The sequence below is a fragment of the Hypanus sabinus genome, chromosome 28 (assembly GCF_030144855.1).
Source record: "Hypanus sabinus isolate sHypSab1 chromosome 28, sHypSab1.hap1, whole genome shotgun sequence".
Lineage (NCBI taxonomy): Eukaryota > Metazoa > Chordata > Chondrichthyes > Myliobatiformes > Dasyatidae > Hypanus > Hypanus sabinus.
The window spans coordinates 5,842,357-5,856,437 of record NC_082733.1 but is presented as its reverse complement, the minus strand read 5'-3'; the positions used below and the strand labels follow the sequence as shown (position 1 = coordinate 5,856,437).

General features: G+C 39.8%; 1 protein-coding gene across 3 annotated transcripts in view; it reads left to right on the top strand.

The window, feature by feature from the left end:
- The window catches only part of LOC132382393 (zinc finger protein 280C-like), a 127,229-nt gene that overhangs the window by 6,854 nt on the left and 106,294 nt on the right, over positions 1-14,081 (top strand). The window contains exons 1-2 of one of the 3 annotated variants that reach the window (XM_059952541.1): positions 9,873-10,023; positions 13,213-13,318. The exons of 1 other annotated variant lie outside the window; for it this stretch is intronic. In XM_059952541.1, the coding sequence (XP_059808524.1) occupies positions 13,295-13,318 (24 nt within the window). In that variant the 5' untranslated portion in view covers positions 9,873-10,023; positions 13,213-13,294. Of the gene's footprint in view, positions 1-9,872; positions 10,024-13,212; positions 13,319-14,081 lie in introns of those variants that run through there. One more of the 3 variants, XM_059952540.1, reaches the window with a different exon arrangement.

Genomic DNA, 14,081 nt, shown 5'->3' with positions numbered 1-14,081 from the left:
GCATTGGTGTAACGGGTATATGTGGGCCTTATAACCAGAGTAATGTGATGACATTGCTTAACGTACTAGATAGGAAGACTAGGTTTAGGAAACTTTTTCCCAATGATCTGTCTTGATAAGCTTACTCAAATTCCTGCTGGTAACACATATCTGGATTTGGCTACCGTACCGTTCGCTAATCAGAATGTTTAGTGATTATAAATAACATTGGCCATCAGTGCAAGTGGTAATAGTATTTTAAGTGGAAACCTTTAGAAATATGAGTTTTTAATAGGCATTGCTTGAACATGTTATATTCCTAAAGGGACAAGTAGACTCAGAATCTGAATCCACTTTGATTAAATTTAAACATGGAGGTGTTTTGTATTATAATAATCTGATGTTCTCCCTCCCATCTTTCAGGCAGTGATTTCTGGGGTTTGAATACAGTTCAGATCTTCAACTGTCCATTTCTGGTGTCTAAATTTAAAGCTCTACCTTAAACCTTAGGCCTTGTTCTCCCTGTGATGGAGAGGATTGGGTAAACATGCTCATTCACCCACATGCAAACATTGCCTTGTCATACTGTTGTCATTGCGGTGAGTGTTTGCACTTCAATGTGCCTCCACCCCCACCTGCCCGGTATATTCTCATAATTAACTCATTGCTACATACATTCAGAGTCAGACACCAAAGTTTAGTTTAATTTCATTCTTTATTTGTATTTAACTGTAAATGTGTGATTGTGCTGAGTGTTCTGCTGTTTCACTGCTGGGTTGTAAACTGAATTGATGTGCTCAGGCTGGCTTTATAGTGCCTTTACTGCTGTTCACGGTGGAATATTCCATTTATTTAGTAATGGGGATGTGTAAATGTGTGTATGTTTGTATACTGTATTTAAGGTAGATACTTATTTTGTAATGTAGCTACATTGTAGGGTGCATCATTCTAATTCATCTGTAGTCTTAAATTAACTTCATGTAATTAAAGATGGTATGTTCTAGTGCTGAATAAAAAGATTATTGCCCTCAGTATGAGAGAGATGGGAGTTCACATTGGACAAGTGCAAGTACAGAGCTATTACTGTGTTTTCTTGTAGATATCATTTTGTAAAGTTGCCATTTTTCTTTTCATTAATTTTTGTAAGTTTGATTTTATGATGCATCTAATAAACACACTTGCACTAAAGTGCTAAGTGACTCCAGCCATTTATTCCTTTCATCATAACCCATGTTAACATACCCTGTCTAAGCTCTGACCTTCAAGTTGAGGCCTCTCATTTGTATATTCTTGAATTAAATGCTCCAATTGACTATCCTGGCTCCCCTCTCTACCTTCCCCCACCCTCCACCGCCTGGTCTCCTTTGTTCAAGAGAAACCAATCCAGCTTTGACAGTCTCTTCAACCTTGCTAATGTCGTCATAAATTATTTATATAACCTCTAGTATGACATCTTCCATGATGGTGTAGTGGTTAGCATGGTGCTATTACAGCTCGGGGCATTCCAATTTCGGCGCTGTCTGCAGGAGCCTCTATGTCCTCCCTGTGGAATGCGTGTGTTTTCCTTTGGTTTCCTCCCACAGTCCATGCCACGTAGGTTAATTGGTCATTGTAAATTGTCCCATGATTAGATTAGGTGTAATTGGAGTTGTTAGGTTGCTGGGGTGGCATGGCTTGAATGGCCAGAAGGGCCGGACCACTAAATAAATAAATAAACATATAAATTCCATGTAGTATGGTGATCAGAATAACGCAGTACTCTAGCTGTAACCAAACTGGTATGTGTATGCTCATAACATTTCTCCTCTGCTCTGGTCATCAGCCTATAAAATTCTGTGCACCATTTTAATCACACTTTTTTCCTGTTCTGCTACACCCAGGATCTCTGTTTCTCTGACCTTCCCAACCAGTGTGTGGTTTGGGACCTTATCTAATGGCTAAATAAATTCCTGTATTCTACAACTACATTGAGTCATCTTCATTACACCTTCAAATTGTCTTTAGGCACGAGCTTAGTTAATTTTGAGTGTGCACTTAACCTGTGCTTGTTTGTGTTGTCTCTTGAGTTTTTTTTAGTAATTTCTTGCCTTCGTTGTTGGGGTTATAGTCCCATTTCCTCATCTCTTAAACAGCTGACCTATGTTAGCAATCTTCTTGACCCCTAACACACACCCTTTTGCCAAAGAAGATCTCACAGCAGCCTGATTTTTCCCTCATTCTTTTTTTAAAAGTCTGAAATATACAGTACTGTGCAAAAAGTCTGTGGCACATTAGATGATTTTATGTAAAATTTGTTTTAGGTTTTTATTTTTTGTTTTCTGCATTAGTGTGTCAGTACAAAAGAGCAAATTTTTAATTTCCACGCATTTATTTTCCAAAAATTAAATGTAACAAAGAATTTTTAGTATTTCGTCAAAGTAAGTGACATTGAGTAATAAACCAATTTTCAAATAAATACTTAATTACTTTGTAGGTATAGAGCTCATTGCATGATGAAACAAAACAAACAGGTTCTAATTATCAATAACAGAATGAGTTGAATGAACTAAACTGATTAACTGAAACCGAAATGGGTGTAGAAGGAATCAAACTGGGCGAAGGACAACCAAACTAAAAGGTGAGGGCATGGCAATGTGACAGTTTTACCTTCAAATCATCAATTCTTACACCAAGGTAAGAGTGACATAACAAGATGCAAAAGCAGAATTTTTCGAGGCATAATTTTTCAAGATGTGTCCAAGCTCTTCTGAAAAAGCACAAAGAAATGGGCAAGGTTGAAGCCAGAAAAGCAGAGGCCCTCTACAGACCAGAGAAGTGTTCAGGGAAGATTTGCTGCCATTCCTTCGAAGTCGAAGCAAAGCCAAGAGATCCACCTACGCACAAAAACACAAAAGACTGAAGCACTGAACAGTGGCAGCAAGTGCTCTGGACCAATGAGTCAAAGTTTGAAATTTTTGGCTCAAGCAGGAGACAGTTTTTAGAAGAGCTGGAGAACGCTACATGGATGAGTGTCTGCAGACAACATTGATGCACAGTGGAGGTTCCCTGCAGCTTTGAGGCTGCATTTCTGCAAATAGAGTTGGTGATTTGCTCAGAATGAATGGAATCCTCAATGCTAAGAAGTACAAGCAGATTCTCACCCGGGAGATGATCAGGGAGATCCTTCATTTTGCAGGACATTGATCAAAAACACACGAACAAGGTCATAAAGAACTATGTTCAACGAAACTAACAAGGTGTTATGCAACAGATGTAATGGCCTCTGTAGTACACTGATCTCAATATAATCAAGGCTGTCTGGGACTACCAGGAGAGACAGAAGTAAACGAGACAAATTCTGGAGAACTGGCAAGTTCTGTTAATATGCTAGAACCAATCTATCAGTTGATTTTCTCATATAAGACTGTATGATGGTATACCTAAGAGAATTAATGCAGTTTTAAGGGTGGTTACACCAAATATTGATTTGATTTTGTGTTTTACTGTTTACTGCTCTTTATAGCAATTATTTTGATATGTAGAAACTTCTCATTTCATTGAAAAAGGATCTAGTGCTTTCCTGGTGTATATGACGAATTAACTCTTCTTGGGCTTCTAGCCGGGTATGAATATCGCTTTTTAACTGACGTTTTGATGGCAAACTCTGCCATTCCTGATGAAGATGGCAGAGTTTGTGACCAAAACGTAGGTTAAATTTGATTCCTGTACCTGGCTGGACGCATGAGAAGAGTTTATTTTTCATCTCATTATCTTTGAAAGCATCTTTGCTTTACGGAATTTGTTTACGTGTGCCTAAAGACTTTTGCACAGTACTGTATTTTATGCAGGGTCTTTGTATTTATGTATTGTTTTAAGCCTTGTGTTAGTTTCTCTGACATCTATTGAGATTTGGGGAATTTTTTATTTTCATTTATTAGAATCATATTTGTTCTGAAATTTCACTGAGTTTTTTAATTCTTCACTGTATTCTGATATATTTCTTGTAAATAGTGACTTGTTACAGTTGAGAAACTTTATTCCTATTCTATTGTCCTCATTAATTATGTTAAATGTTTGAATATCATTGCAGTCTGTGTGATGTATTCCTGTTGCATCCTCTTACTTGCCCAGGGACATTCCTTAACACCAAGTCCAGTAGTAATCCCTTGTTTGATTGGTTTGCTACTTCATAATTTATTTTTTGTTCAATGTGTTTCAGCAATTCTGTATATTCTATACTACTTACTCTGTTATTTCTGTTAATATTTGGGTAGTTGAATGTCTCCTATAGTTTATTACTTTGTTTCTTTTCGCATTTCTCTGAAATTTGTTGACATACAGGTAGTCCCCGGGTTACGTACGAGTTCCGTTCCTGAGTCCGTCTTTAAGTCAGGTTTGTACATAAGTTGGAACAAGTACATCTGGTATTATTTAGTGTCAATCAAACGTTTGTCTTAGTATATAGTATATATTTTACCTTTCTATGCATATCAAACACTGACCGATGGCGTTTCAACTCTTTCCAAACACTTTATTTTTTCCACTTTATTTTCCCATCAATGGAACGGAACCACTGGGCGGGGGTCCTAACCTCCGCCGGCTCCCGAGGTCCGCTGGGTCCTAAGGATTACCGTACTGGATTCCCTGGGTCCGAAAGTCCACCGCACTGAGGTTAAATGGGACAAGTGCAGGCTGTGCTGGGTTTGGGTGCTGTATTTGATCCTCCACGATATTCTGCGTGGGAATTTAAACTGGCGGTGACTGTTTATTTTTACAAGGTCGAGTTGCGCGCTCGACATCAATGGTACGGGAGTCACTGGATAGACATCAACCCGGCACGGGAGTGGTCTGTGACTGGATCGAACTTGGGAACCTCCGTTCTCGAGTCCGGTGCTGATGTCACTGCGCCACCAGCCGACTGGACTGGGGGGTTGGGGTGGGGGGGTGCAGGATCAGGGTGAATCTTACTAAGAAAAATTTAAGCCAAATACAAAGTTACACACTCAACACATTGTCAGCGGCAACAGCTTAAAATGGCGGATGGCATTCTCCTTCCTCAGTTCGTAAGTACGAGTTGTCCATAAGTCGGACGTTCGTAACGCGGGGACTACTTGTAGTTGCTCTTGTGCTACTCTACAGAACACTCCTAGCAATTGACTTTCTTTCCTTCCCGATATAAACCTTATGGCTTCATTTATTAAATCTTGTGCATAGTGCATTTTTCCTTAACCATTCTTGCTTCATCCCTCCTTTTGCTTTTATCCCCTCTTGTGATAACTAAAAATGCTGTAATCAGGACTATTGAAATGCTGTCTATGCCCATCCCTTAGCCATGTTTCACAGTATCATATCTTCCTTTTTGTATCTTTATTTTGTAGAGTCCTTGTCTATGTTCATAGAGTCTATGAAGAATTATTATACTCTTTTGCTTTTAATTTTGCCTTCCTCCACTATGAAATTTCAGTCAGGATCCCACTTCTTTCTCCAAGCTAGATTTAACTTTTCCTAGTGTTATCAGCTAAACCTTTCACAACCACAACCCTTTGAGTTGCGATGTATGCAGCTGGTATTGGTTCTGTTCTCCCCATCCCAAACTGTTCTAAAACCCTCCTTATTTTACTAGTCATACATTGATTTGCTATGATTTATTTCTGGTTTTGTTGGAACATGATAGTAGTCATTTGTAGATGAACTATCTTTGAGGGTCCTGCCTTTTAATCTTGAGTTATTTTCGGTCTAAGATGGCATGTATCACTTTATAACTTCTGTACAGAATGTGACATTGTGACTAAATGTGGAAGCATTTATGTCAAGTTGCACTACATTTGAATTGGACTCTGCGTCAAAGCTTGGCACAATAGACTTTCCATGTGTAATGTAGTATGACCTACCAAGTGGTCTATTTAGACTTCAAAAGTTTTAACAGACCTGTGTACAAAATGCTTTCAGGCAATCTCCAGGTCTTGACAAGATTCTGTTGTGCAAATTTTTTGTAAATCAGTAATGTATGAAAACACTGTATGGAAGAGGATGAAAGAATCAGCTGTGACAGGAGACTCAGCAGATGCCTTCACCGACTGAGGTGAGGGAGTCTATTCAGCTTACCCCAGCCCTTAGTTACTACATTTTGGTGGGGACATTGGGGATGGGTACTGGTAGTGGTCGGGGAGGGGAATAAAGGAAGTGGAAATGTCTTGTTTCCACCAAGCACAAGATCCTTGCGGTCCGAAACCTTAGTTTCCAAAGCACACTTATCATATGTCGGGCATTTGTTATCTGTGGGGGACTGATAGGAAAGCTGTGATATTTCAAGGTAACACATATGCTGGAGGAGCTCAGCAGGTCTATGGGAAAAAAATTACAGTTTATGTTTCAGGCTGAAACATCGATGAGTACTGCCAAAGAGTTTCAGCCCAAACTGTTGACTGTACTTTTTGCATAGATGCTGTCTGGCCTACTGAGTTTATCCAGCATTTTGCTTGGATTTCCAGCATCTGCAGATTTTCTCTTGTTTATGTTTCAAGATAACATGGTAATCTTTAAATGTAAAGATTTGTATGAAGATGAATTCTGTGAAATAAGCGTGTAGAATAATACTGGCAAAAAATAAACAGGAAATCTATAATATTATGGATGAGATTGTAACCCAGGTGAGTGGTGTCATTTATGCATGTGTTGAAAGAGAGAATAAAGCTACACTCTGTGCAAATCCCTACAGCATCTGGAGACCCTGTAATCTGTCCTGGAGGCTGACATCAGAACATCTTTATGAGGGTGAACCATTGCAAGGCATCAGCCCCTGATGCTTTGGGTACTGAAAACCTGTGCCAACAGACTTCCAGGACAGCTTCAGTCTCTCACTCAGATGTTCCCACTTACTTCAAAAGGGTGACAATCATACCAGTGCCCAAGAAGAGCAGAGTGAGCTGCCTCAGTGACTGTTGCCCAGTTGCACTCATATCAACTTTGAGAGTTTGATCATAGCCAGAACCAACTCCTGCCTAAACAAGGGCCTGAACCTTGTTGCAGTTTGTCTGTTGCCACAATAGGTCTCCAGTGGATGCAAAATTCACTTGGCCTTGGATCACCTGGATAATAGTGATACCCACTTTAGGCTGTTGTATGTTGATTACAACTCAGTGTTCAAGCCAACCTACCTCAGTATTTATCAACAATCTCCAAAACCTGGGCCTCTGTACCTGCCTCTGCAACTGAATCCTTGACTTCCTCATCAAGAGACCACAGTCAGTTGCTCCCACATGATTGGCTGATTAGATACTTGCATTAATATACAAGTGTACCTAATAAAGTGGCCAATGAGTGTACATCCCAAAGAAGTAGAACACACATCAGTCCTCTTAGAGGGATCAGAAGTGGAAAGGGTGAGCAGTTTCAAGATCCTGGGTGTCACTATCTGAGAGGATCTAACCTGGACCCAATATGTCAGGGTATCGGTCTGTCACCCGAAGCGTAATAGAAGTTGGAATAAGCCATAAGACAATGATCCAAAACACAATAGAATGGTTTAAAAAGGAAATTTGTGGTTTGGGATGGTAAGTTGGAGTCCAGATCATGAGATGCTGTGATCTTGAGATCTAATTGAGATGCTGTGGCATGACCTGAAAAGGGTTGTTCATGTAAGGTATCCCAGAAATATTGATGAACTGAAACAGTTTTGTATATAGGAATGGTCTAAAATTCCTCACTATTGTGGAATCTGATCAGCAGCTACAGGAAACATTTGGTCGAGGTTATTATTGCTGCTAAAGGAGGTTCTACCAGTTGATAAATACAAGGATTCAGATACTTTTTCCAGGCTGGACTGTTAATGATTGAACAATGTGTTTAATAAAGAAATCAAAAGTACAACTATTTGTGTGTTTAAATTAGTTTAGGCAGATTGTGTTTGTTTATTATTGTGATTTAGATGAACAGAAGTTTATCTAACAGAAGTGGTTTGCCAATGGAGTACAGTGTCCCACCCACTCCACCTGCCTTCTCTGTTGGTGATGAAAAGCTGTCAGTAGTGCCGTCTTTCAAATATCTGGGGAGCATTCTCTCTGAGGATAGCGGCATTGACAGCGACATCCAGAGCCGCATTAAACAGGCATCAGCTGCCTTTGGGAGACTTTGGCGTAGAGTCTTTCAGAACAGGAGCCTTCGTCCCTCCACAAAGGTCACCGTATACCAAGTGGTCTGTGTCACCACCCTCCTTTATAGCTGTGAAGCTTGGGTAACCTACAGCTGTCACATCAAATCCTTGGAGCACTTCCACAAAAGCTGCCTTCAGCGCATCCTGGGAATTACCTGGCATGAGCGGGTGCTTCACACTGAGATACTTAAGACCAACTGCAGAAGTATTGAGGCCATGATCACCCAGCATCAGCTGCAGTGGCTGGGGCACTTGATAAGAATGCCCCTATGTTGGCTACCCCGCAGTGTGTTACACGGCCAGCTACATCATGGTTGACTCAGCTGGAGGGCCGAAGAAGCACTATAAGGATTAGATGAAGAATGCGTTAAGGAAGTGCAAGATCAGATCTGAGGACCTGGAGGATGTTACTGCTGACCGTATCACTTGGTGACAGCTATGTAGGGACGGGGTTCGTATTCTGGAGATGGAAAGAACAACCAGAAGACAGCAGAAGAGAGCCAGGAGAAATGCAGCCATGGTTGCCACCACTACCACATATACATGTCCCACCTGCAATAGAGCTTGTGCGTCCAGGATAGGACTGTATAGTCATCAAAGATTTCACCATTAAAGGAGTGGATGTCACCATCGGATTTCGATGGACAACCGAAGAAGACTTAGATGAAGATCAGACCACATTTTATGAGTAATTAATACAGAAAACCAGGTAATTGCAAAGGGTTCACAAACTTTTTCTTGCACCTGTATGAGGAACATTTGATAGCTCTGGCTTGTACTCCCTGGTGTTTAGAAGGATGGTAGTGGGTGGGACCTCATTGAAACCTATCGAATATTGAAAGGCCTAGATAGAAAGGATGTGGAGAGAATGTTTCTTCAGAACAGTGAATTTCTTTGCTCTGATGGTGGTGAATCAGTGAAATTAATTGCCACAGATGGCTGTAGAGGCCAAGTCATTTGGTATATTTAAAGTTGATTGCATAGTTGGAAAGAGCGTCAAATGTTATGAAAAAATAAGTATTTTTTTAAACAAATAAAAATTGCTTTAGTATAGAACCTTTAATGGTTCAATGCTTCCAAAAATATCACAGTATTAGTACAATATACAACCTAAAGTTCACGAAAACAAGAGTGCCTCAAATAATGTGATAGTAAAACTGTTATAACCACAAAGCCCCCTTGCTTCCCCCTCCAATGCACAAGCAGCAGCAAAGCAATGACCCTCCCGCACCCCACTTACTTCAGCAAAAAGGCATCAGCATCCTCCACCCACCAAGAAATCAATAGCAAAGCCCCCAAGAAAGACCATTATCTGCAGCACAATGAAAGTTCACTGTTTACCCAACAATTGGACATACCACAGTATGTGTGTCCCCCCCTCTCCCCCACCCCTCTCCCCCACTCCTCCTCTCCCCCTCTTCTCCCCCCCTCCCCACTCCTCCTCTCCCCCTCTTCTCCCCCCCTCCCCACTCCTCCTCTCCCCCTCTTCTCCCCCCCTCCTCTCCCCCTCTTCTCCCCCCCTCCTCTCCCCCTCTTCTCCCCCCCTCTTCTCCCCCTCTTCTCCCCCTCTTCTCCCCCCCTCCTCTCCCCCTCTTCTCCCCCCCCTCCTCTCCCCCTCTTCTCTCCCCCCCCCCCCCCGGATATCTGATCCGCTGTTTGTTTTCTCTTGTGCAGCGCTTCATTCGGCGACACTGGTTCAGAATTAGCTTGTCTCCAGGGCTGCAGAGCCTCAGAACTCTGAAAGTGCACTCGTCTTCTAGGCCGTGTCCTTGGGATATCGAAAAACATCTGGTCAATGAGCCCCGGGGAGTGGGTCCCACTATTGCAAAGAAGATAAGTTTGAGTGTAGTTCTAGGCCAGGGTCTTCAACAGAATCCCATCCACCTTGTAAAGGAAAAAGAGAGACATTAAAGGTATAAATTGATGTTTTTGCAGATGAGCTGGAAGGGGTTGCTGTCAAGTGCCATTGCAGCTCCTTATTCATATTTGCACATGTTGACCATTTCTTTACCTATTCTCCACTTCAAGCAGGACATTTATCTGAATTATTGGTTAGTAACATTCACTCAGAGAGTGGTTGGTGCATGGAATGCACTGCCTGAGTCAGTGGTGGAGACAGATACACTAGTGAAATTTAAGAGACTACTGGACAGATATATGGAGGAATTTAAGGTGGAGGGTTATATGGGGGACAGGGTTTAAGGGTCGGCACAACATTTTTGGCCGAATGGCCTGTACTGTGCTATATTGTTATTTGTTCTTTGTTAAATCAATGGAATTTGAATGTCCTAAATCACCAGAGCTTTAGAATCTGAATACCAGAATATGAAGAGGAAGCTCTGGAGATTGTGGATTTTGTAGATTAAAGATTTGTTCCTATAGATTGGAGGACGGTAAATGTAACCTATTTTTAAAAATGAAAGCGCTAAAAGAAGGAACTTCCATCAGTAGTAGGGAAAAGAATGTTACAGTCTATTATAAAGGAAGTAATGCTTGAAAAATATCAATGGAATCAGACAAAGTCAGTGCACATTTTGTATTTGAAAGGTCTTTTATGACGAGTGAGAATCAGTGGATGTGTTATATTTGGATTTTCAGTTCAGAGACGGTCTGATGTTAAAAATGTTTATCATGAAATCCTGAGAAGATTAGAAACAGTGTCACATGATAGCAAAACAGCATTAGAAAGGTAAATCTAAATTGAATGATAGAACAAAGTCATAATTTTACACCAGACTCTTGGACTGATACCTTTGTTCAACTCTTTTGCTGAGAGTAGTTACTTAGTGTAGCTCTTGCTTCTTTCATTTTCATCCCTTTTTGCAATCTGTCCTGGGAGGCCAGATGATTGGTTTAGCCTTCATTGTTTCTGTTGTAACTAGGTATTTATTCTATTCCCAGCATTTTGTGAATGATGGTGAACAATTTTGTGGTGTTGGTGAATGAATATGTGTGTAGTGATTCTAAATTGCCTTTCCTTTACTATTTGAGGTCTTATAGTTAGAATAATTGGATTAGGCAATCTTAGAGGTGTTTACAATTTATTTTGATCTTATTTATGATCATATAATCAGACCTTGGACCATGTAGACAATCGCAAATTTATGTCAGGCTGTTTATCAATTACAGCCAGGCGTTCAGCACCATGGTCCCCACAGTAGTAATCAACAAGCTTCAAAACCTTGGTGTCTGTACCTGCCTCTGTAACTGGATTCTTGACTTCCTCATCAGGAGACGACAGTCAGTACAGATTGGAAATGTCATCTTCTTGCTGACAGTCAACAGTGGCGCCCCTCAAGGATATGTGCTTAGCCCAGTGCTCTTGACTGTGTGGCTAAGCTCAAACGTCATCTGTAAATTTGCCAATGATACGACTATTGTTTGCAGAGTTTTAGATAGTGAAGTGGAGGATTACAGGTGTGAGATAGATCAGCTGGTTGAGTGGTGTTGCATCAGCAATCTTGCATTCAGTGTCAGTAAGACCAAGGACTTGATTGTGGCCTTAAAGGGGAAGTCGAGGGAATGCACACCAGTTCTCATTAGTAGTAAAAAGGGTAAGTAATTTCAAGATCCTGGGTGTTAACATCTCTGAAGATCTATCCTAGACCCAACATACTGATGCAATTACAAAGAAGGCATGCCAGTTGCTAAATTTTATTAGGGTTTGAAGAGGATTTGTATGTCACCAAAGACTCTCGCAAGTATCTACAGAGGTACCACAGAGAGCATTTTAACTGGTTGCATCACCACCTGGAATGGAGGGACCACTGCACAGGATTGGAAAAAGCTGCAAAAATTTGAAAACTCATGGGCACTAGCCTACCCTTTATCAAGGACGCCTTCAAAAGGCGAAGCCTCAAAAAGTCTGTATTTGTCATTGAACACCCCAATCACGCAGGCCATGCCCTTTTCTCATTGCTACCATTAACGAGGATGTGCAGGAACCTGAAGACACACTCAATGTATCAGCAACAACTTCTTCTTCCCCTCTGCAGTCAGATTTCTGAATAGAACACTACCATGAACACTACCTCAGTATTTTATTCCCTCTTCTTTTGCACTACTTATTCAAATAATATTTTTGTTTTTATGTTTAGCATTGTAATTTATAGTATTACATGTTGCAATGTACTGTAACTGTAATCTAACAAATGACATATGTCGGTGATATTAAACCTGATTCTGATTTTGAGTTTTGAAATGTACCAATACAGCTATGGGCAAGGGGCTTAAGTATCTGTAGTTTTTAAGAATTCACTATTTATATTTTCCCTTGCTTCCTTTGTTTCCCTATTCATAGAAGGTTACAGTCTTATGGGATGCTAACAAAAAGTATAAGGTGTAGATGTGCTTATTTGTAACATTGAAATACCAAATTGCACTGTACATTTAGAAATGTTGCATTAAACTTAACTAAGTAAAACTTTCTTCTGTTGCTGAATAGAACTTCTGTACTCGCCTTGCTCGATCTGGTATTCATTGTACCAGTATGATTGCAGTATATAATTATGAATAAAGTAGTTTGTGTATCTGGGAGAAATTGGTCAGATGACTTTGGAGCTTTTTGTGAGTTTCATCTGATGTTGAGTTAATTTGGGGTTATCAACTGCTCTCAATTATTTGATTATTCTATTACTGTACCATTTATGCGAGGTAAATAAATCCAGTATTTACATAAGCTTGTTGAAAACTTAAACTATTGGAACTTGTATAAGTTAGAGTGTTAAAAAGATGGATGTTCTTCATTCGTGGGGCAGAATTGAGGTTGCCTATTTATTTCTTATCCAAATTCTCCAACCACATCATTTGAGGAAGTTTGTTGAATATATTATGATATTGAAATAATGTATCCTAGGATGTTACAAAATTGTTTCAAATTCCCTAGATTATAAACACCTAATGGATTTGCAAACTCCAATTTTAATGCCTCTATTTAGAAAACAGGGGTTTTGAAAGTGGCCAATTAGTTTTTTAGCTGTCATCTTTGGGGAAAGTACTGGAATTTGTTAAGAAAACAGTATCAGAATGTTTAAAAATGATTGCAATTTAGCAAGATTGACTTAGTTTTATGAAATTAGAATCATTTTTGACATTTGTTACAGATTCTACATCGAGAATAAGTGTAGCTAATGGGGTGCCACTGCAAACCTTAACTGCAGTTGCAAAGATGGCTGGGAAAGCAAGATGAGAGACAGCAAAGAGATAGAGGTAAGTTGATTTGGGCAAAAAATTTGATAGATGCAGTATAATGTCAGTTGAGTTTATTATCATGTGCACAAGTGCATGTATTCACAAGTGCAATGAAAAACTTACAGCAATAGCAGAGACACAGCATTATAGATACAATCTTCACAAGAGAAATAGAAATAAAATATAAATTATGCAAGAAGGAACACAATTAGAATAATAAAGTTTATTGTAGTTCATAGTGCAGTAGTGTTGCTGTGCTGAGGTAGTGATTAAGATTTTGCATGTTGATTGAAGATCTGAATAGCTGAAGGAAAGTAGTAGTAGCAGGCAGTCAAGCGCTTCTTACAGGGTTGCATCCATGGTCAGGTGTTGTCGGAGGAGGACATGATAACTGGGCACAATAGGGGATTTCTGAGAATGGTGGGCTCCTCAGGCTCAAATGTATTGTGAATAGTAATTGTCATATTTTTATTTGAAACTAAATAATGTATGACATTCTGATTATTGTAATGATTGGTTAGTGAATAAACTTTAAAAATAAGTGAAGTAGCTGCTCTTCAAAGTTCAAAGTAAGTTTATTATTAAGGCAAGTGTATGTTGCCATACACTTGATTCATTTTCTTGCAAGAATTCACAGTAGAGCAAAGAAATACAATAGAATCAATGCAAAACTACACAAAAAGACTGACAAACCACCAATGTACAAAAGATCACCTGTACAAATACAAAAAACAAAAGGCAAACAAACAATAAATAATACTGAGAACATGAGATAAAGAGT